The sequence below is a fragment of the Chiloscyllium plagiosum genome, chromosome 27 (genome assembly GCF_004010195.1).
Source record: "Chiloscyllium plagiosum isolate BGI_BamShark_2017 chromosome 27, ASM401019v2, whole genome shotgun sequence".
Classification (NCBI taxonomy): domain Eukaryota; kingdom Metazoa; phylum Chordata; class Chondrichthyes; order Orectolobiformes; family Hemiscylliidae; genus Chiloscyllium; species Chiloscyllium plagiosum.
Genome location: NC_057736.1, coordinates 42,942,292 through 42,965,091, shown reverse-complemented (window position 1 = coordinate 42,965,091; position 22,800 = coordinate 42,942,292). Strand labels below are relative to the sequence as shown.

The 22,800-nt window shown below is 42.6% G+C and overlaps 1 protein-coding gene across 2 annotated transcripts in view; it reads right to left on the bottom strand.

Moving 5' to 3' along the window:
• Nucleotides 1-22,800, bottom strand: part of LOC122563751 (protein tyrosine phosphatase type IVA 2-like) — a 128,159-nt gene that overhangs the window by 34,918 nt on the left and 70,441 nt on the right. For both annotated transcript variants that reach the window (XM_043717940.1, XM_043717939.1), the window contains exons 2-3: nucleotides 10,403-10,982; nucleotides 2,772-2,864 (exon numbers count right to left, since the gene is read on the bottom strand). In XM_043717940.1, the coding sequence (XP_043573875.1) occupies nucleotides 2,772-2,864; nucleotides 10,403-10,498 (189 nt within the window). In that variant the 5' untranslated portion in view covers nucleotides 10,499-10,982. The remainder of the gene's footprint in view (nucleotides 1-2,771; nucleotides 2,865-10,402; nucleotides 10,983-22,800) is intronic.

Here is a 22,800-nt window from a genome sequence, read left to right as displayed (position 1 = left end):
GACTAGGACAGGGCAGTAGACATTGTCTATACGGATTTCAGAAAGGCCTTTGATAAGGGTCCACGTGATAGGGCTGCTCTGAAAGGTTAGATCACATGGAATCGGGGGAGCTGGCAAATTGGGTGCACAATTGGCTTGAATGTAGGAAGCAGAGATTAATAGTGGAAGAATGTTTGTCGGACTAGAAGCCTGTAAACTAGTGGAGTGCCTCAGGGGTTGATGCAGCCTGTTTCTGTTTGTGATATCAATGATGTGGATGAAAATGGCATGATTAGTAAATTTGTAGATGGCACTAACACAGGAGGTATCGTGAACAGTGATGATGGTTATCAGAAATTACAGCATAGAGTCATAGAGATGTACAGCATGGAAACAGAGCCTTCGGTCCAACCCGTCCATGCCGACCAGATATCTAGTCCCACCTGCCAGCACCCGGCCCATATCCCTCCAAACCCTTCCTATTCATATGCCCATCCAGACGCCTTTTAAATGTTGCAATTGTACCAGCCTCCACCACTTCCTCTGGCAGCTCATTCCATACATGTACCACCCACTGTGTGAAAAAGCTGCCCCTTAGGTCTCTTTAATATCTTTTCCCCCCCACACCTAAATCTATGCCCTCTAGTTCTGGATTCCCCCAGCCCAGGGAAGAGACTTTGTCTATATATCCTATCCATGCCTCTCTATAAACCTCTATAAAAGGTCACCCCTCAGCCTCCGACACGCCAGGGAAAACAGCCCCAGCCTATTCAACCTCTTCCGATAACACTAATCCTCCAACCCTGGCAACATCCTTGTAAATCTTTTCTGAACCCTTTCAAGTTTTACAACATCCTTCCAATAGGAAGGAGACCAGAATTGCACACAATATTCCAAAAGTGGCCTAACCAATGCCCTGTACAGCCAGACCTTATCAGCTGGGGAAGTGGGCTGAGAAAGGGCAAATGGAGTTTAATATAGATAAGTGTGAAGTCTTGCATTTTGGAAAGTCAAATCAAGGTAGGAGTTTCATGGTGAATGGTAGGGCCTGAAGGAGTGTAGTGGAACAAAGGGACCTTGGAGTTCAGGTGCACGTTTCTCTGAAAGTAGAGTCACAGGTAGACAGGGCAGTGAAGGCGGCTTTTGGCGCACTGGCCTTCTTCAGTCACAGCATTGAGTATAGACGTTAGGAAGTTAGGTTGCAGTTGTGCAAGATGTTGTTGAAGCCACACTTGGAGTATTAAGTTTGGTTTTGGACACCTTGTCATTGGAAAGATGTTATTAAACTGGAAAAAGTGCAGAAGAAATTTACAAGCATGTTTTTTTTAGATTAGATTACTTAGTGTGGAAACAGGCCCTTTGGCCCAAAAAGTCCACACCAACCTGCCGAAGCACAACCCACCCAGACCCATTCCCCTACGTTTACCCCTTCACCTAACACTATGGGCAATTTAGCATGACCAATTCACCATTTTTTGGATTGTGGGAGGAAACTGGAGCACCCAGAGGAAACCCACGCAGACACAGGGAGAATGTGCAAACTCCACACAGAGACGCCCGAGGTGGGAATTGAACCCGGTTCTCTGGCGCTGTGAGGCAGCAGTACTCACCACTGTGCCACCATGTTGCCAGGACTGAAGGGTCAGACTTATAGGGCAAGGTTGGACAAGCTAGGAGTATTTTTCTTTAGAGTGTAGGAGACTCCCAGGGAATCTTGTCGAAGTGTATAAGATCATGAGAGGCATGGATAGGGTGAATACACTCAGTACGTTTCCCATGGTTGGGGAATCAAGGACTCGAAGGCATCAGTTTAAGGTTAGAAGGGAAAGATAAAAGGGAACCTGAGGGGCAACTTTTTTTTTTTTACACAGAGTGGTACACATATGGAATGAGCTGCCAGTGGAAATGGTTGAGGTGGGTACATTAACAACATTTAAAAGGCATTTGGACAAATACATGGATAGGAAAGGTTTAGAAGAATATGGGCTAAGTGCAGGAAAATGGGGTTAGCGTGGATGGACATTTTGGTCAGCATGGACCAGTTTGGGCTGAAGGGTCTGTCTCTGTGCTCTCTCTCTCTCTCTCTCTGTGACTGGCAGCATGGGTTTATGCAATGGAAATTTCTTCCTAACATGTCATATTCTAGCAGGTGTCTAATTTGCACTTGCAATGCAAACACTGAAATGTGAAGTCAATCGAATCCTATTTTACAGTTCCATTCCTGGTTTGTCTTAATGGGGCTGGAAGTTTGGAAATGTTTGTTTTCATCACTGTTGCCTCGCAGATGTGGCATCAGAGTCAAAGCGCCAAAATCTGGCTCATTTCAGCAACTTGAGAATGCTCATTTGTTGCCCCAGAGCTTGCATAGTCCATGAAATCAGGGCTTAGACACACTGTTACCAGTAAACAAACGAAACATGAAGTTTTGTTAAATCTATGTCCCACTTTGTCCTTTTGCATATCATTCCCCTTTTTCCCTTTTATTAAAATAGTATCACAGGGAGGTCATTCTGACTCCATTCACCTGTAGCTCTTGATAAGGATTAAGCCAGGTGTAGGAAGAGCAATGAACAGCTGATCCTCTCTAGCTATACAGAAATCATAAAGTTGAACTGGATGGATTAAATGACCTTTTCACAGGCATACTTTTTTTCTGGTTTTGTTCAATTACACTTTCAGATTGTAATTCAGTGGACACTCAAATCTCTGGGACAAAATCAAAATTCTACAATTTGCATGTCAACAGATCATGTCCAAAACCTGGAGTCTGTTTGTAGTTAATAGCTACTTACCAAAACCTGAATGCCTTCTTTTTCAACAGGAGCCTTGTCATAGGTGGCTTCACAAACTCGAACCAGTGTGGTAACACCAAACTTTTTGAGTTCCTGAGAAGGCACAACAATAGTTTGCATTAAAAAGGTTCTTTCAGAAGATTTTTTTTTCCTGTTTCTGCTTTCCCCGATTGGTTGGTTGGTTTGAATGGTACTTTTGATTTATCAAGGAGATAGTCAGCTATGGGTAATGAAATAAAGGCAATGTCACAATGGAGGGTGGTCAGTTTTATTATTGTGGAATGCTTTTTTAAGGGCTCCTGTACAACACTGGGGATCGACAGGCCAGGGTTTGTGGTTTGCAGCTGACAGTCTGAGCAACTGCTGGATATCAGTCCATAGCTGTAACTTTGGCATAGTTTCTGACCCCATGAGCATTCAAATTCTTAACTTCTGCTTTGGAAGCAGAAAATACTACCAGTAACTAAAGATTTGCACATTTTTGGGGTTTTTGCACCTTTGAAAAAAAAATCACATGGTTTACTTTTAAATCACTTTGCATTCTTTCTTAAAGCTGTTTTTTGTTGTTTTAATAAGAACGTAAACTAAGGAAAAACCAAAGGAAGTAAAATTAAAGTTCCGAGTTTACTGAAGCACAAGAACAGCAACAAACCTGAACTATACCTTGATGCTTTTGCCTTCAATTTGACAAATTTTAATTAATCAACAGTGATTGCAAATTTTACTTCCAATTGGAACTTTATCAGGACTACTGGAAATAAAAAAAATCCTCAGGGTTGAAGAAAATCATATTGCTGCAATTTGACAAATTTTTCCATGATGGCAACTGGATATTTGTGGTGTGAATATTGCAGTGGCAATTAGAAGCAGAGCCTGCAAGATCGACTCAAGTTTGGCTGTTTCCGCATCATGTGGGGTTGATACAAGTTAAGTAATTCAGTAATGCTAAGAATTTAATATGTCTTTGAGAAACGTGTATTTAATATTTAGCTGAAGGAATCTGAAAGGCATCGCCACTGTGCTACAATGGCTCATCGTAAGGTTTTTCAAAAGCTTAGTACTCTCATTGCTTTCATAGAGTCCTATAGCACGGAGACAGGCCCTTCAGCCCAAACTGGGCCATGCCGATGAAAATGTCCATCCACGCTAACCCCATTTCCCTGCACTTGATCCATATCCTTTAAAACTTTCCTGTGTATTTGTCCAAATGCCTTTTAAACTGTTGTTACTGTACCTGCCTCAACCACTTCCGCTGGCAGCTCATTCCATCTACATACAACCCTTTGTGTAAACAAGATTGCCCCTCAGGTTCCCTTTTACTTTTTCCCCTCTAACCTCCAGTCCTCAATTCGCTAATTCTGGGCAAAGTACTGAGTGCATTCCCTATCCATGCCTAGATAAGATCCCCCCTCGGTTTCCTACACTCTAACAAAAAAAAAAACTCCTAGCCTGTCCAACCTATAACTCTGACCCTTCAGTCCTGGCAACATCCTTATAAATTTCTTCTGCATTCTTTCCAGTTTAGTAACATCCTTCTTATAGCAAGGTGGCCAAAACCAAACTCCAAGTGTGGCCTCACCAACATCCTGTAGAACTGCAACATAACTTCCCAACTTCTATACTCAGTGCCCTGACTGATGAAGGCCAGTGTGCCAAAAGCCTTCTTCACTGCCCTGACTCCACTTTCAGAGAACCATGCACCTGAACTCCAAGGTCTACACTCCTTAAGGCCCTACCATTCACCATGAAACTCCTACCTTGATTTGACTTTCCAAAATTCAAGACCTCATACTTATCTATATTAAACTCCATTTGCCATTTCTCAGCCCACTCCCCCAATTGTTCAAGGTCCTGCTGCAATTTCTGATAATCTTCCTCACTGTCCACAATCTCTCCTATTTTAGTGTCATCTGCAAACTTACTAATCATGCGTTGTCCGTTCTCATTCAAATTATTGATATAAATAACAAACAGCAATGGGCCCAGCACCAACCCGGGGCACTCCACTGGTCACAGGCCTCCAGTCTGACAAGTATCTTTCCACTATAACCCCCTGTTTCCTACCATCAACCATGTATACAATGTGCCAGCTCCCCCTGGATTCCATGCAATCTAACCTTCCTGAGCAGCGTACCATGTGGAACTTTACCAAAGGCCTTACTGAAATCCATACGGACTACATTTACTGTCCTTCCCTCATCAACATTCCTGGTCACTTCATTAAAAGAACTCTAACAAATTTGTGAGACATGATCTCCAACACACAAAGCCATGTTGACTACTCCTAATCAAACCCTGTCTTTCCAAATGCATGTATATCTTATCTCTCAATCTTCTCAAGTAACAACTATCACAGATGTTAGGTTCGCTGTCTACAGTTTGCAGCAGCAAGACGGTCATTTGAAGATTTAGCAAATTTGTCAGTCAATTCCATCACAAAATCTAAAATTGGTATTCTTAGTGTAGACTACTAATTCATTCTGTCAAATCCTCCCAGCAGGTTTTATCTTCAGATACTCTCCAATGTTTTCCAAGTTGGTGATCCGGTGAGGAAAACAGATTCTGCGTGTAGAGCTGCTCAGAGACAACTCCGGGTAAGACTATAGTCTTCAAGGACATGCTTTGTGCTTTACTGTTTACTTATGAATATGTGCTAGCTGCTGGTTCAGAGATAGAAGTGCAGTATAACATCAAGGTATTCAGCAATCCACATGACAACCACAACTTTTGTATCAGAAGGGAAAACAAAGTGATCAGCTTGTTCAGGAAAGCTTTTTGAACCTAAGGTTTCAGTTGATGACTAAAACCTGTTGACACTTCCCTTGGCAGCACATTCACATAAACTGTCTGCAGAGACAATGAAACATGTGACAAAAATTCCTTTGGCAGTTTGCAAACATTAGTGTCAGAATGAAGAGGCATATGTCTGCCTGTCAAACTGAAAGTTTAAAGAGCAACAGTCCTGTCTTTGCTACTCTGCATATGCAACACATGCGGTGTGTACCCAACTACTTGAAGCCAAACAGCCGCATCATATTAACAGTTATAATTAAGTTTGGTGGGTAATCATAATATCTGACAATTGCTTACCAAAGCAATCTTGGAATCATAGAATCTCTAGTGTGGAAACAGGCCATTCCACCCATCGGGTCCACACCAGCCCTGCAAAGAGCATCCCGTCCAGAGCCCTCCTCCCTGTAAACCTGCATTTCCCGTGGCAATCCATCTAGCCTGCACATTCCTGGTTACTGTGGGCAATTTAGCCTGGCTCATCCACCTAACCTGCACATCTTTGGAATGAGAGAGGAAATTGGAGGACCCAGAGGAAACCATGGAGACGCAGGGACATTGCACAGTTTGCACAAATTCCACACAGACAAATCGCCTGAGGATGGAATCAAACTCAGGTCCCTGGCATCGTGAAGCAGCAGTGATAACCACTGTGCCACAGTATCACCCTCAAGAGAGTCAGAGTCTGAGTGTGTTTTCATGGTCAAAGTTTTGACCTCAATTTCAGGTGTTGGGAGAAGCTAACCCAGGATTGCATCAGAGGCAGAGAAAATGCAAAGTAAGTAAGTACTTGTCCAAAGCTAAATCATCTGCAATATCTTTCCCATCTATAGCAACACCTTCCCAGTAAAATCTCCTATTTATCCAACAGAACGTTATCAAATACCTCAGATGAAGAGTACGGTCATTTTTTTACCTCAAAGAAACACAAGATATTTTGTCAGTGGTTGAGAAGGTTCCAGGATAAAACTTCTTCATTTGATATGATTAATTACATTAGCCCTTGGAAACAGCAGCATCATACTAGTTAACTTTATATTAATTGTATCTGAGACAAGTGTAAACAGCAACTTTTATGCTTTAGAATTGTTGCTTTCTTTTAAAAGTGGCTGTTTTATCACTGGAATCCATGCTTAGAATCTCCAGGGCATAAAGGCTTACTGGAAAAAGAATGGTAAAACAGAAACTATGGAAAATACTGAGCAGGCCAAGCAATACTGATGGACAAAGATAGAGTAATATTTCAGGTAGTGACCAGTTGTCAGAACTGGTTCTCACAAAAGCTTGTGAACCTGAACATAACCTTAGTTACCCCCCCCACCTCGAGAGAAGTCAACAGAAGTGACTATTTCCAAATTTGGAGTATTGATATACAAAACGCAGCCTGGTCAAATCAGGTCGTCATCATGACAGAGTCATGGACTCTGTGTAGTAGTAGAATTGAGATTAGCAAGGCAGCCGAACGGAGGGAAGTGCTTTCTGTGGATCATGTTCGTGTTCCTGGCAACACATTTTTTTCCTCCCATCAACTGGATTTTTTAAACCAGGATTTGTAAAAATCATACTACCTAAATAAAAACCTTTCATCCACCCAGACCGAAGATGGTTGAACCCTTTATACACAACTTATGTTTTTAAGCAGATGCAATATTTGGGTTGGAACATGTCCACATATAAAAGTCTGATTTGCAGATTACACTTCTGTTTTATGGTCGCAGGTTCAGTTTCCAGGTTATCTATTATTGAAGAAGTTCATCAAATGCAATGACATTGAGAGAAAAATGCCTTTAATGATGAAACTCAAATCTTGGGGTGATTATACAGCCAACAATTCATTTAAGAAAAAAATCTGGATGCTTGCCACTTAAGTAATTCTCCAATATAAGAAATGATGCTGAGATGCGCTCAGCTTATAGACTCAGTTAAGTGCCAGCATTAATTCAGGTGGTCAGTAAGCATGAAGTATTCATAGAACAGAAACAAGGTTGAGATAGTAAGATTTTTAATCAGTCTGAAAATCAAGGGTTATGGGGTAAAGGCAGGAAAGTAGAGTTGAGTTGGATTATCAGATTAGCCATGAATGGTAGAGCAGACTCAATGGTTCTAATATCCTACTTCTGCTCCCTCATTTTATGGTCTTATTATGGACAAGTCCCATTTATATTTGACTGGATTACAGCACAGGAACAGGCCCTTCGGCCCTCCAAGCCTGCACTGATCCACACCCTCTATCAAAACCTGTTGCCCATTTTCTAAGGATTTCTATCCCTCCGCTCCCTGCCCATTCATGTATCTGTCTAGACACATCTTAAATGACGATATCATGCCTCCCTCTACCACCTCTGCTGGCAAAGCGTTCCAGGCACCACCATCGTCTGCGTAAAGAACTTTCCACACATATCTCCCTTAAGATTAATATCTCAAGGGGACAAAGGGTTAATCTGTTCTGCTGACATGTCAGGAATTGGATGTCCAGTTTGGGGGGTGCGGCGCGCGGGTGGTTTCTTGTTTTGTAGGCAGGGTGTGACAATCTAATCATACTCTGTAAATGCTGTTTTAAGGAATAACCTAATCACTTTACATTGTAGTGTTTTGATTCTTTCCAGAAACATTGTGTCTTGACTTTGGGGGAGTAGCTGGGGATTGTCTTGTGGACATTACTGACTGTGATGTAAAATCTTGTATAAAGCAAGAACTGGTCCCTTTGTTCCGGGAGCCTCGCTTGATGCACTCTTTGCAATGCTTGCAAAGTGTAAGTGATCCTCCGAAAGCTCATCCTTGCTTAATAAATTTCGGCTGCTCAAAGAAGTTGGTGTATTGCAGTTGCATCACGTGTGTAAGAATCTCAAGAAAAACAACCTATCATCCTTTCACCTTGGATTTGTGACTCCGAGTTATTGAGTCCCCCACTCTGGGAAAATGCTTCTTGCTATCTACCGTGATTTTATATACCTCAATGAGGTCCTCCCATAATCTCCATCTTTCTAATGAAAATAATCCTAATCTACTCAACTTGCCTTCATAGCTAGCAACCTCCATACCAGGCAACATCCTGGTGAACCTCCTCTGTAGCCTTTCCAAAGCAACCACATCCTTTTGGCAATGTGGCGACCAGAACTGTTACGCAGTATTCCAAATGCAGCCGAACCAAAGTCCTATACAACTGTAACTGCCAAGTCTCGTACTCAATACCCCGTCTGATGAAGGAAAGCATGCCGTATACCTTCTTGACCACTCTAATCGATCTGCGTTGCCATCTTCAGGGTACAATGGACCTGAACACCCAGATCCCTCTATACATCAAAAGATTTTAAATGCCACTTTAACTACATTAAGTGATTACCTATAGCCTCTGAGGAAAAAGCAATCGAATGGCAGAAATTTCCACTACATAAACTTCAAAAACACTTTATTCATTTACCATCAACTCTCATGAAGTTGCTCCTCATGTTACATTGTTGGCCGTTGTTTGTAGTAGTGAACATTTTTTACCCAGTTCAGTCTAAAGTACTTGGTCAAGAGCTGATACATGCAGTGAAAGGAGCTTCGCTGTATGACTCCATTTAATTTCAAGCTTCAATATAATAACCACAGCAAACTGCACCTGCACAATATTTTATACTTCAAAGTAGTAGAGTGAAGACTCATACTTAATCCCCACATTTTGAGAGAAATGCACTAAGTTGGTGGGGGGGGGGGGGGGGGGGCGAAGGAGAAGAGAGAGAGAGAGAAAAAAAGGGAGAAAGAGGACATTTTGCAGTAAGTTACTCACTGCCTTAATTAGGGTGAAAATAGGAGTTGTTAAAGATTAATTGAGCAATTTTTTTTGTGTTACATGTAAAAACAACTGGTGACAACTGATTGGGTGTTTTTTTTTCCCCAATGCCTGCTTAAGAGAAGGTTAATTGAGTGACATTCACCATCTAACATTACCTACATTAGAAACAAAATCACATCTACTCCAGGAGTTTTAATCCATTGAAGATTGAAATGAATAGTCAAAATGACTTTTAATCCTTTACCAGTTAAATTCAGACCATTTTGCTTCTTTTTGCATTACTGTAAAAAGTAATTTACTGTTTAGAAAAGGAGTAGGGACAATAGAATGGGGCTGGGCTTTTATTTTCAAAATTAAACAAATCTAGATATTGGCAATGCTATGGACATTAAGGGCAGGTTGAAAAAAACAGCAGAATATGACAAACAAGTCAGTATTATAGATAATGCAATGTTACCTGAGGGGGGAAAAAAGGTTTTCACTTTGAAAGCGTTGAGGTTAAAATCATACATACTCAACCCACATGTCATCTTCCAACAAGACCACCTTGGCTGCCTTTGAACATTGAATGCAAAGCCTGATTTGTTTTGAGAACTTCTGATCACTGGACAAGAACATACAAATACAGAGGAACCTCAAATTATCCGAACAAGATGGGCGGGCACTATTGATTATTCGGTTAATCAATTCAATGTCTTTCCTCTGGGGTTCGGAGTTTTCTATTAAGTCTGGTCCCAGTTCAGAAGGTAAGGCAGCATCACAGCTCACGCAGATCCCCCCCCCCCCCCGTATGTGTGCCTAGGATTTTAGCATTGGTTTGCATGGCATGTGTGGGTGAGGCTTGTCACGAGATGGTCATGCTCTGAACTCAGTTTCAAGTACAAAAGGTGAAATAGTTTGTCACAGTACCATTTGGTTTTTCCTAAAGCTTTATCCTCTCCTGCAGGGGCATATTTCAACCCAAAAAACCAGGGAATATTGCAGAGTACACTGAAAATATTGCATCAGTTTCCATGTTGATTAGATTATTTACACATTGGCCTGAAGATAACATTGTTTTTACCTCTGTGAACTTGTTGAGGGTAGCATTGGTTGGGTTGTGTGTGATGAGAAACCTCATACTGTTGAAGATGATTTCTACGGGGGCCGGGCGGTTCATTGTGGTTGCAACGTCAAAAAAAAAGTGTATTAAAAAAAAAGGGAGATTCTGAAGCAGCACTTTGTGATCCTTTTCGCTGTTCGTACTTGTGCTTTTAAAATTTCCACTCACACAACTGGACTCAACACAGTTGATGTGAAATCCAATTCAGACTGGCACGTTTTGGTTGGTGTCTCTGAGCAATGGTGCTTCTTACAGCATCCAATTGCACAAAACACAGGCAGATTTACCCCATCCAGGCTAGGTCATTGAAAGAACAAACGTCCTCTACTTCTCAAACTATCCAATTTTTAAATCCAGTATCCAGATGAATCCCAGTTTGCTGTTGGCACTTTTACATTTAAGATGATTTCCTCGTGGAGCAGATGAAATGGGAGAGACCTGGAGTTCACTTGTCCGCGAGGCGGCCGTGCTGTGCCTGGCAATAGTCCCTGCTGCCCTTCAGAAACTCCATAAATGAGCAACCGGAAATGCCACTGATTTTCTGTTGAAGAAAAAGACAAATCACTGAGTAAAGGATGACAAATAAACAGCCTAACCAAAACAATAATCAAGTGCTTCTAATGCAATTCATGGTGAAATGCTTTGCATGTTGATACAGAAAAACACTAAAGCCAAACATTAATACTTATTCCACATACAAAGCAACTTTTCGCATTCCTTCACCATCAGTTATGCATTTACTTTCTCCCCACTCCAATTCCACTACACAATTAGCATTCACTCTCCCCTGCACTCCCAAAAATCTTATGTAATACATGTCCAAACAATTAAATCTCTCTTCAGACTCAGAACTGCCTTTTTCCAGGAGTTCCTGATGGAATTTTGTCATGTCTGATGCTTGCACTGGTGAGAGATAAAAAACTGCAGAGGCTGGAATCCAAATTAGACAGGCAGAAGGCTGGAAGAACACAGCAAGCCAGGCAGCATTAGGTGGTAGAAAAGTCGATGTTTCGGGTATCTTCAGTACTGGGGGTTGGTGTGCGGGAGCTGCGATTAAGGGGTGGCGGGGCAGGGTGGGAAAGTGGGGATAAGTGAAGACGGGTAGAGGGTACAACCTGGTTGGTCAATGGGAGGAGTGAATCCAGTTGGTGGCAGGGAGGAGCAGAAAGGGCTGGGAAGGGAGTCAGGGATGGGAAGGAAGGTTATTTGAAATTGGAGAACTTAATATTGAGTCCTCCAGGCTGTAAGCTAGCCAGGCGTAAGATGAAGTGTTGTTCCATCAATTTGTGTTGGTGGCTCGTTCTGGCAATGGAGGAGGCCAAGGATGGTCATGCCGTAAAGGGAGGAGTCACTTGGGGAATTGAAATGGACGGTGAATGGGAGGTCTGGTTGGCCCCTGCTGGCCCAGCTGCAATGCTCGGTGAGAGGCAGGTGAGACAGAGGTTCACCTGCCTCTTTCAACCTAGTCGACTGCATCAGGTGCTTCCGATGCGGTCTTCTCTACATTGGGGAATAGTCCGCCGAGCATCACAGCTTCCATATCTGCAGCGTCCCTACAACCACCCCAGGTCCTTAAGACTGGTTACACCCAAAACGTCTACCTCTCCACCTCTGTTGCTGCCTGGCTTGCTGTGTTCTTCCAGCCTCCTCCCTATCTATGATGCTTTCACTGAGCTTTTGCCTGTCCACAATTGTTATCTGAGCTTGGCTAGTCAACTTAAGGGGACAGTCAGAAAATATGTTTGCCTTTACTTTTGGCAAGACAAACGTGACAAGATTTGCTTTGTCTCTTAAATTGTATCCCTTTATTTGCCTCCCTCAAAAGCATCTTAGCATTCTATAGGATTCTCTATTTCCTTGCCCAAATTGGTCATTCGCGATGTGAATCCTGGGTGTGAAGCAGCTTTGCAGCAATGTCAGAACCAAGATACAAGGAGTCACAGTCATCGAGAAATACAGCACAGAAACAGACCCTTCGGTCTACCACGTCCATGTTGACCAGATGTCCTAACCTAATCTTGTCTCATTTGCCAGCACTTAGCCCCATATCCCTCTAAACTCTTCCTATTCATATACCCATCCAGATGCCTGTTAAATGTTGTAACTGTACCAGGCTCCACCACTTCCTCTGGCAGTTCATTCCATACATGCACCACCCTCTGCGTGAAAAATTTGCCCCAATAGATCCCTTTCCAATTTTTCCCCTCTCACCCTAAACCTATGCACTCTAGTTCTGGACTCCCCCGACCCCAGGGAAAAGACTTTGTATATTTACCCTATCCATGCCCCTCATGATTTTATAAACCTCTATAAAGGTCACCCCTTAGCCTCTGATGCTCTAGGGAAAACAGCTCCAGCCTATTCAACCTCTCCCTTTCACTCAAATTCTCCAAACCTGGCAGCATCCTTGCAAATCTTTCCTGAATCCTTTCAAGTTTCACATCCTTCAGATAGGTGGGAAACCAGAATTGCACATAATATTCCAAACATGGCCTAACCAATGTCCTGTACAGCTGCAACATGACCTCCCAACTCCTATACTCAATGCTCTGTCTGATAAAGAAAAGCACACCAAATGCCTTCTTCACTGTCCTATCTACCTCCAACTCCATTTTCAAGGAGTTATGATCCTACACTCCAAGGTCTTTTTGGTCAGCAACACTCCCTACGACCTTACATATACACTAAGTGCACATGTCTTGCTCTGATTTGCTTTTCCAAAATGCAGCATCTTACATTTATCTAAATTAAACTCCACCTGCCACTCCTCAGCCCAATGGCCCATCTGATCAAGATTCCAATGGAATCGGAGGTGAGCTCCTTCACTGTCCACCACATCTCCAATTTTGGGGTCATCTGCAAACTTACTAACTATACCTCCTCTGTTCACATCCAAATAATTTTGTTCAATGACAAAAAGCAGTGGACTCAGCACCAATCCTTGTGGCACACCAATAGTCACAGGCCTCCAGTTTGAAAGGCAACCCACCACCACACCCTGTCTTCTGCCTTCGAGCCAGTTCTGTATCAAAATTGATAGTTCTCTCTGTATTCCATGAGATTTAACCTTGCTAACCATCCCCCATGAGGAATTTGTCAAATGCCTTACTGAAGTCCACACAGATCATGTCTACTGCTTTGCCCTCATCAATCCTCTGTTGGTTCTTCAAAAAGCACAAGTTTGTGAGACATGATTTCCCACGCACAAGGCCATGTTGAATTATACCTAATTAGTCCTTGCCTTTCCAAATACATGTAAATCCTGTACCCCAGGATTCCCTCCAAACACCAACATCAGGGGTGATTGAGTTTAAGAGTCATGAGATCTTGTTGCAGCTCTATAAAACTTTGGTTAGACCGCACTTGGAATACTGCGTCCAGTTCTGGTCGCCCTATTATAGGAAAGATGTGGATGCTTCGGAGAGGGTTCAGAGGAGGTTTGCCAGGATGCTGCCTGGACTGGAGGGCTTATCTTATGAAGAGGGGTTGACTGAGCTCGGACTTTTTCACTGGAGAAAAGGAGGAGGAGAGGGGACCTAATTGAGTTATACAAGATAATGAGAGGCATAGATAGAGTCGATAGCCAGAGACTATGTCCCAGGGCAGAAATGGCTAACACGAGAGGTCATACTTTTAAGCTGGTTGGAGGAAAGTATAGAGGGGATGTCAGAGGCGGGTTCTTTATCACCTTTCTTAAATACTAGCACCATGTTAACCAACCTTCAGTCTTCCAGCACCACACTTGTGACTATCGATGAAACAAATATCTCAACATGGGGCCCAACAATCACTTCCCTAGCTTCCTCCAGAGTTCTAGGGAATACCTGATTAGGTCCTGGGGATTTATCCACCTTTATGTATTTTAAAACATCCAGCAGCCCCGCCTCTGAAACATGTTCCACACATTGGCTGCCTTGCTGATCTTTCGAGGGAAGAAAGTGAGGACTGCAGATTAGATTAGATTCCCTACAGTGTGCAAACAGGCCCTTCGGCCCAACAAGTCCACACCGACCCTCCGAAGAGTAAACCACCCAGACCCATTTCCCTCTGACTAATGCACCTTACACCATGGGCAATTTAGCATGACCAATTCACCTGACCTGCACATTTTTGGACTGTGGGAGGAAAGTGGAGCACCCGAAGGAAACCCATGCAGAAACGGGGACAATGTGCAAACTCCACACAGACAGTTGCCTGAGGCTGGAAGCGAACCTAGGACCCTGGTGCTGTGAGGGAGCAGTGCTAAACACTGAGCCACCGTGCCACCCATGTTGGAGATCAGAGTCAGAAAATGTGGTCTAGGAATGAAGAATAGCTTATGCTCGAAACCTGGACTCTCCCACTCTTCAGATGCTGCCTGACCAGCTGTGCTTGTCCACCACGACATCTTTTGACTCTGATCTTTGAGGGGCCCTATTCTCTCCCTCTTGTTACCCTTTTCTCCTTAATGTACATGTAGAATCCTTTTGGATTCTCCTTAACCCTATGTGCCAAAGCTATCTCATGCCCCCTTTTTGCCCTCTTGATTTCCCTTTTGCTGTTTATACCTGACATATGCTTCCTTCTTTTTCTTAACCAAAAATTCAACTTCTCTCGTCATCCAGCATTCCCTACACCTACCAGCCTTTCCTTTCACCCTAACAGGAATGTACTGTCCATGGACTCTTGTTATCTCATTTCTGAAGGCTTCCCATTTTCCAGCCGTTCCTTTACTTGCGAACATCTGCCCCCAATCAACCTTTGAAAGATCTTGCCTAATAGCATTAAAATTGACCATCCCCCCAATTGTCAGTGCTCCCCCACTGACACCTCAGTCACCTGCCCTGCCTTATTTCCCAAGAGTAGATCAAGTTTTGCACCTTCTCCAGTAGATACATTCACATACTGAAGCAGAAAATTTTATTTTACGCACTTAACAAATTCATCTCCATCTAAACCCTTAACACGATGGCAGTCCCGGTCTATGTTTGGAAAATTAAAATCCCCCACCATAACCACCCTATTATTCTTACAGATAACAGATCTCCTTACAAATTTGATCCTCAATTTTCTGCTGTTTTTTTTTGGGGGGGGGGGGGGAGGAGGAGAGAATCTATAATACCATCCCAATAAGGTGATCATCCCTTTCTTACTTTTCACTTCCACTCAAATATCCTCCCTGGATGTATTCCCAGGAATATGCTCTCTAAGTATAATCATAATGCTATCCCGGATCAGAAACACCACCCCTCCTCCTCTCTTTCTATCCTTTCTATAGCATTTGTACCCTGGAACATTAAACAGCCAGTCCTGTCCATCCCAGAGCCATGCCTTTGTAATTGCTGTGATATTTCAGTCCCATGTTCCTAACCATGCCCTGAATTCATCTATCTTCCCTGTTAGGCTTCTTGCATTGAAATAAATGCAGTTTAATTTATCAGTCCCACCTTGCTCTCTGATTTGTTCTTGCCTGCTCTGTTTTATTTGCTCCTTTTCCTAACAGTACCAGCCTCAGACTGATCTCTTTCCTCACTATCACCCTGGGGTCCCAACGCACCCCACACACCCCTAAGCAACCCCTAGCCTTAACCTTACTAATTTAAATCCTCCCAAGCAGCTCTAGCAAATCTCCTTGCCAATATATTAGTCCCCTTCCAATTCAGGTGCAATGCATCCTTCTTGTCCAAAAAATGTGAACCCTTCTCCCCTATACCAGGTCCTCAGCCACGCATTCATCTGCTCTATCCTCCTATTCCTACCCTCACTAGCTCATCGCACCAGGAGTACTCCAGATATTACCAACCTCCAGGACTTCCTTTTTAAATTCCTGCCTGACTTTCTATATTCCCCCTTTAGAATCTCATCGTTTTCCCTTCCTCTGTTATTAGTTCCAATGTGTCTGTCCATATCATACAGCAACACATGACTCTTCAGTAGCATCCTCAGAAACAGCAATTTAAAATGAGGACATTCAGATCAATTTACTGAATCAACCAGGAATCTAACTCTGATCTTTATCCTTTTGTTGAATGTATACAATTCTGCCATTATGGAGGCAGTGTGACACAGTAGTAGCATCTCTACCTTTGACGCAAAAGCCCCACCATTTAGTTTCACTGTGGAAGGAGTAATCATGACATGGTTCAACAGACTATATGACCCGTGAATCCTTCTGCCACTTCCCTATTATTCCAAAGAGAGAAAAAAAGGTGTGCTTGAAGAAAGAATGAGCTGAGCATTAGAGTGATACAGATTAAATGGAGTCCAGTGTTAACCTGCTGTCTCTTCACATATCAAGCAATAGATACTCCATAACAGCACAATGATAGATCTCACATCATGAGTACACTGTTGCAGTCATAAAAATCATCTGCATAAACATATTACTATCAAATTAAAAATAAAATATCAGCAACAAAAATATAGCTTGTTATGCTATAGTTTAAAATATAGCTAGAAAATCTGCCCATTTCTGCTGAAAACTCAAGCTGTTCCATAGAGTGGGTTTAAACAGGAAATTAAATACCTGTATTACTTTTCTTTGTTTTCAAAGTAGCAGCAGAATTTGAAGTTTAGTACAAATGACACTAATCATCTGTGGTGGGGCACAGTTTCACAGTTAAGCTGAAGTTCAGCCCCTCCCGGCACCCTAGCTCAGTGAGCTGCTGCACATCTGAAAGGCGGCTCAAGTTCTGCAATTACGTGGCAAGATCTTGTCTTGGTGCATGCATTCCACATACATACCACACAGAACCTTTCAGCGCAAGTTGTAAACTGGAACTCAGAGCTCTTGGCTTGATTCCATATCTCAAAACACCACAATTGTTGGGCTTTCAAAAGCCTCACAAACACTGGCAACAACAGCCTTCTACTCTTACACTACAAATGTGCTTCAGAAAAGGTTATGAGGATAAGTTTTCAAAACATTCTTCACACCAGAAGAAAATTTCAAATTAAACTGGACGACTCAAATGGGTCACAAAAGTTGAGCTTGAATTTTTACAGATCCTGGGATGCTGTGTGACATATTTGCAAAATGATTGTTTTACTGACTTTTAAAAGTCTTTTATTTTACAGCATGGTGGTTCTTTGAGAGTGAGTCGCAGTAAAGGGCAACAGATTTTTGATACTCCAGTATTAGCATGAAAACTGCTTGGATAACAGCAATGTTGAGCCCTTCTCACTATAAACTGGAAGTGGCTGGACCACAAATTTACACATCACCGATAAATTTTGTTTTCTTCAATAGCGAGAGCCATACATTGTTTTTCTGTTTTCCTCGGGCTGTCGCAGACTTAAGTGGTTGCGATATAAATGGTCATTTTGCCTCCTCCCTATCCTCTTGCAAATCTAGAACATCCTGATTCAGCTATTGTAACCAGCAATTAAGGTTTTCTCCAGTTTCTAAATGCCAAATTGAAATCATGCAGGAATCCAAAGTGGTTACTCACAAGATTAAATTTTCACGCAAGGTTTTGACTTCAGTTATGTAGATAGACTGGAGAAGCTAAGGCTGTTCAATAAGAGGAAGTTATGGGGAGATGAGGGGCAAGGACAGAGTAGATAGGCAGAATGATTCTTAATGATAGAAGGATTGAGAATCAGTGGCCACAGATTTAAGGTAATTGAAAAACATAGCAATGGTTGCTTTTTAAAGACATTATTAATGCAGCAAGTAGAGTCAGAGTCAGAGTCAGATGTACAGCATAGAAACAGTCCCTTCGGTCCAACTCATCCATGCCGATCAGATATCCCAACCCAATCTAGTCCCACCTGCCAGCACCTGGCCCATATCCCTCCAAACCCTTCCTATTCATATACCCATCCAAATGCCTCTTAAGTGTTGCAATTGTGCCAGCCTCCACCACATCCTCAGGCAGCTCATTCCATACACGTACCACCCTCTGCGTGAAAACGGTGCCCCTTAGGTCTCTTTTATATCTTTCCCCACTCACCCTAAACCTATGCCCTCCAGTTCTGGACTCCTCGACCCCACGGAAAAGACTTTGTCTATCTATCCTATCCATGACCCTCAATTTTGTAAACCTCTATAAGGTCACCTCTCAGCCACCAACACTCCAGGGAAAACAGCCCCAGCCTGTTCAGCCTCTCCCTGTAGCTCAGATCCTCCAACCCTGGCAACATCCTTGTAAATCTTTTCTGAACCCTTTCAAGTTTCACAACATCTTTCCGATAGGAAGGAGACCAGAATTGCACGCAATATTCCAACAGTGGCCTAACCAATCTCCTGTACAGCCGCAACATGACCTCCCAACTCCTGTACTCAATACTCTGACCAATAAAGGAAAGCATACCAAACACCTTCTTCACTATCCTATCTACCTGCAACTCCACTTTCAAGGAGCTACGAGCCTGCACTCCAAGGTCTCTTTGTTCAGCAACACTCCCTAGGACCTTACCATTAAGTGTATAAGTCCTACTAAGATTTGCTTTCCCAAAATGCAGCATCTCACATTTATCTAAATTAAATTCCATCTGCCATTTCTCAGCCCATTGGCCCATCTGATCAAGATCCCTTTATAATCTGAGGTAACCTTCTTTGCTGCTCACTACACCTCCAATTTTGGTGTCACCTGCAAACTTACTAACTATACCTCCTACATTCACATCCAATCATTTATATAAATAATGAAAAGTAGTGGACCCAGCACCGATCCTTGTGGCACTCCACTGGTCGCAGGTGTCCAGTCTGAAGAGCAACCCTTCACCACAATCCTATCTTCTACCTTTGAGCCAGTTCTGTATCCAAATGGCTAGTTCTCCTTGTATTCCGTGAGCTCTAACTTTGCTAAACATGGGGAACCTTGTTGAACACCTTACTGAAGTTCATATAGATCACATCTACTGCTCTGCCCTCATCAATCTATTGTTACTTCTTCAAAAAACTCAATCAAGTTTGAGAGACATGATTTCCCACGCACAAAGCCATGTTGACTATCCCGAATCAGTCCGTGCCTTTCCAAATACATGCATATCCTGTCCCTCAGGATTCCCTCCAACAACTTGCCCAGTTAGCTAGTATCTGGAATGCACTACCTGAGAATATGTTTGAAGAGGAATTGGATTGTTATCTGTGGGGACCGGGAAAAATGGCAGTCCTGCAGCAATAGATGAACTTCTCCGACAAAAGACCAGCATTACACGGTGGATCAAATAGCCTCCTAGGCAGTAACCATTCTACATTTCCACAAAGGTGCATATAACAATTAAGCCCCTACTTATACACTAATTCCTGCAAGTAGTTCAGTCTACACTAGTCAACAATCAATTAATTTAATCAATACTTAATTCTTAGTTTAAAATAATCCCACATCAATCAAAGACAGAAGAAGCCTTTTTTCTAATAATCTATCTTTTCTTGCAAATTCAGCAGAATTTTCATAAACGACTTTTTGATTCGTGCTTCTCAGTCCACAAAGTGACTTGACTCCTGGTCTGTGCTGGTTAGCTGATCTCTGCAGCACTGTCAGCTGAATTATAATTGGCCCCAGGAAAAATAGAAATTGGTCAAAAACTCTGGCACAATTTTATCCTGTGATTCGTGATGAGATGATAATATCACGAGACGGAACTATGGCGAATTTCATGATTCAATAATCAACAGTACATATCCTTTGGAACATTCAGAGTGGTCCCTAAAGGATGTCAGCAACTTCAGGAAAGGAAGGCAAATAAAACCTTTTAAAAAAGAGAGAACTCATATCCATAAAAGCAAATTACTGCCGATGCTGGAATCTGAAACAAAAAGAGAAAATGCTGGAAAATCTCAACAGGCCTGGCAGCATCTGGAAGGAGAGAAAAGAGCTGATGTTTCGAGTCTAACTGACTCTTTGTCAAAGTTAGTCTCATTTTGAACTCATATTTATGGCAGTTGATTCAAAATGGTGATATGGATCTGCTCTTTTATTTCACGCAAGTGGATATGTCAATGTGTCCAGAAAGGGTAGAAAAGAGAATACAACAAGAATATTTTACGGGGAGCAAGTGCGCAAATATTTAAGAGCATCTTAAATCTGAAAAAACTGATCTCCCTTTAGAGATACACAGTAAAATTGAAAAGGTTATAAACCGAGCTCTGAAAAAGGGTCACTGGACTTGAAAAGTTAACTCTTTTTCTTTATAGATGCTGTCAGACCTGAGTTTCTCCATCAAATTATGTTTTTGTTTGTTTCAGATCTCCAATATTCACAGATCTTCATTTTATTTATTATATTTGCATGGTCTGGCAGAAAAGTTAACCCCAACATTGAATCTAATCCTGGGTTTTTGTGAGGTAAAAGGAAATTGGCAACTTGCATACTGAGCGTGACCACATTCAGAACTTGAACAATTTTTGTTCTTAAAAAGTACAATATAGATGTGAGCAAATATGGGGCAAAACTGCAGGAAATCATAACTTTATTAAAAAACAGAACATTGTAAAATCACTTCAAAGACAAATCAGCAGCCTTTCATATTTAGTATTTAAATACTTTATCAGCACACTTCTTCCTTTCCACCAAATAAATTGTAAAACAATTAACGTCACTGATTATCAGCACCAACCTTCATGCGCATTGACCTTTTACATAAACGCCATAAAACAATGTCTCAGGAAGCCTGTTTCAACAAATTCCCAAATGAAGAATTTGGGCCATTTACTGGAATGCCATTTATAACAGGAATGCCATTTTTTATGCACTAGAATACTGAAAAATATTGTAATTAAATTCCTCTGAAGGCAGAGATCTATACAGAAGCTATTTGTCAGCACACTCTTGGATCTGAAAGGTGCCTTGCCTCAGCTCCCTTCTGTATGAAACAACGATTGTAAGCTGACCAATATTGCTGAAGCCTAGATGACAGCCTTGAGAAGGGATCATAAAATCGGAACCAAAATTATTCCAATGTAGGTGGTATCACCAATGCCCTGTGTAACTGTAGCAAGACTTTGTACTTGAATCCTTGCTATGAAGGCCAACTTGCCATTTGCCCTTTTCACTGGCTGCACTTGCATGCTTACTAATGATTGAAGAAACCTTAAAAATGCCATTGGAATGCAATCTTCTTGGACTGATATGCCAGTTCTTATAATTTCATAGTGACCTGATGTAACCTTTTACATTGGAATAATTTTTGGTTCCAAGGCTGGAATTGAACCTGGGACCCTGGTACTGTGAGGCAGCAGTGCTAACCACTGAGCCACCCTGCCACCCCTACGATGACATTAGATTAGATTCTCTACAGTGTGGAAACAGGCCCTTTGGCCCAACAAGTCCACACTGACCATCCGAAGAGTAACTCAACCAGACTCTGACTAATGTAGGAGAAAGTGAGGACTGCAGATGCTGGAGATCAGAGCTGAAAATGTGTTGCTAGAAAAGCGCAGGTCAGGCAACATCCAAGGAGCAGGAGAATCAACGTTTCGGGCCTGAGCCCTTCTTCAGGAATGAGGAAAGTGTGCCAAGCAGGCCAAGATAAAAAGTAGGGAGGAGGGACTTGGGCGAGGGGCATTCGAAATGCCATAGGTGGAAGGAGGTTAAGGTGAGCGTGATAAGGTGAGGGTGATAGGCCGGAGTGGGGGTGGGGACGGAGAGGTCAGAAAGAAGATTGCAGATTAGGAAGGTGGTGCTGAGTTCGAGGGTTGGAACTGAGACAAGCTGGGGGGAGGGGAAATGAGGAAACTGGAGATGTCTGAGTTTATCCCTTGTGGTTGGAGGGTTCCTAGGCGGAAGATGAGACGCTCTTCCTCCAGCCGTCGTGTTGCTATGGTCTAGCGATGGAGGAGTCCAAGCACCTGCATGTCATTGGTGGAGTGGGAGGGGGAGTTGAAGTGTTGAGCCACGGGGCGGTTGGGTTGGTTGGTCCGAGTGTTAAAAAAGGGAGGAAAAAACTATACGGATTACGGTGCACTGGGTTTAACTGGTACTGATTCCCAACAGGAATTTCTGAATCCCAAACCCCTCCTGGGATCTACTAAAAATATTAACTCTGCGTTCTCTCCATGGATGCTGCCAGAGCTGCTGAAATTCTGTACCAGCTATTTCTATACGTCCCGCCCCCACTCGTTCCGCGGTATACTGTCTCATTTCTCCATGTGATTGAGAGCGAACGAATGTTTGGACAAGGATTTGCCCTTCTCCTTTCCAACCCTCCATTCTCCTAACCATTGCCCTGGAATAGTGCCCTTTGACTGGGCCTGTCAACTAACCTAGTCGACACCATGCATTTATATAGAAACGTTGAGTCATACAGCGCAACAACAGACCCTTCGCACTAGTTTTCAGAGCGTTTTATCAGGTGATTGTGGAGGTTAACATCATGCTCACAGAATTTATAGCCAGAGGAGTCCAGTGTCATGGAGATGTGATACAGTAAAC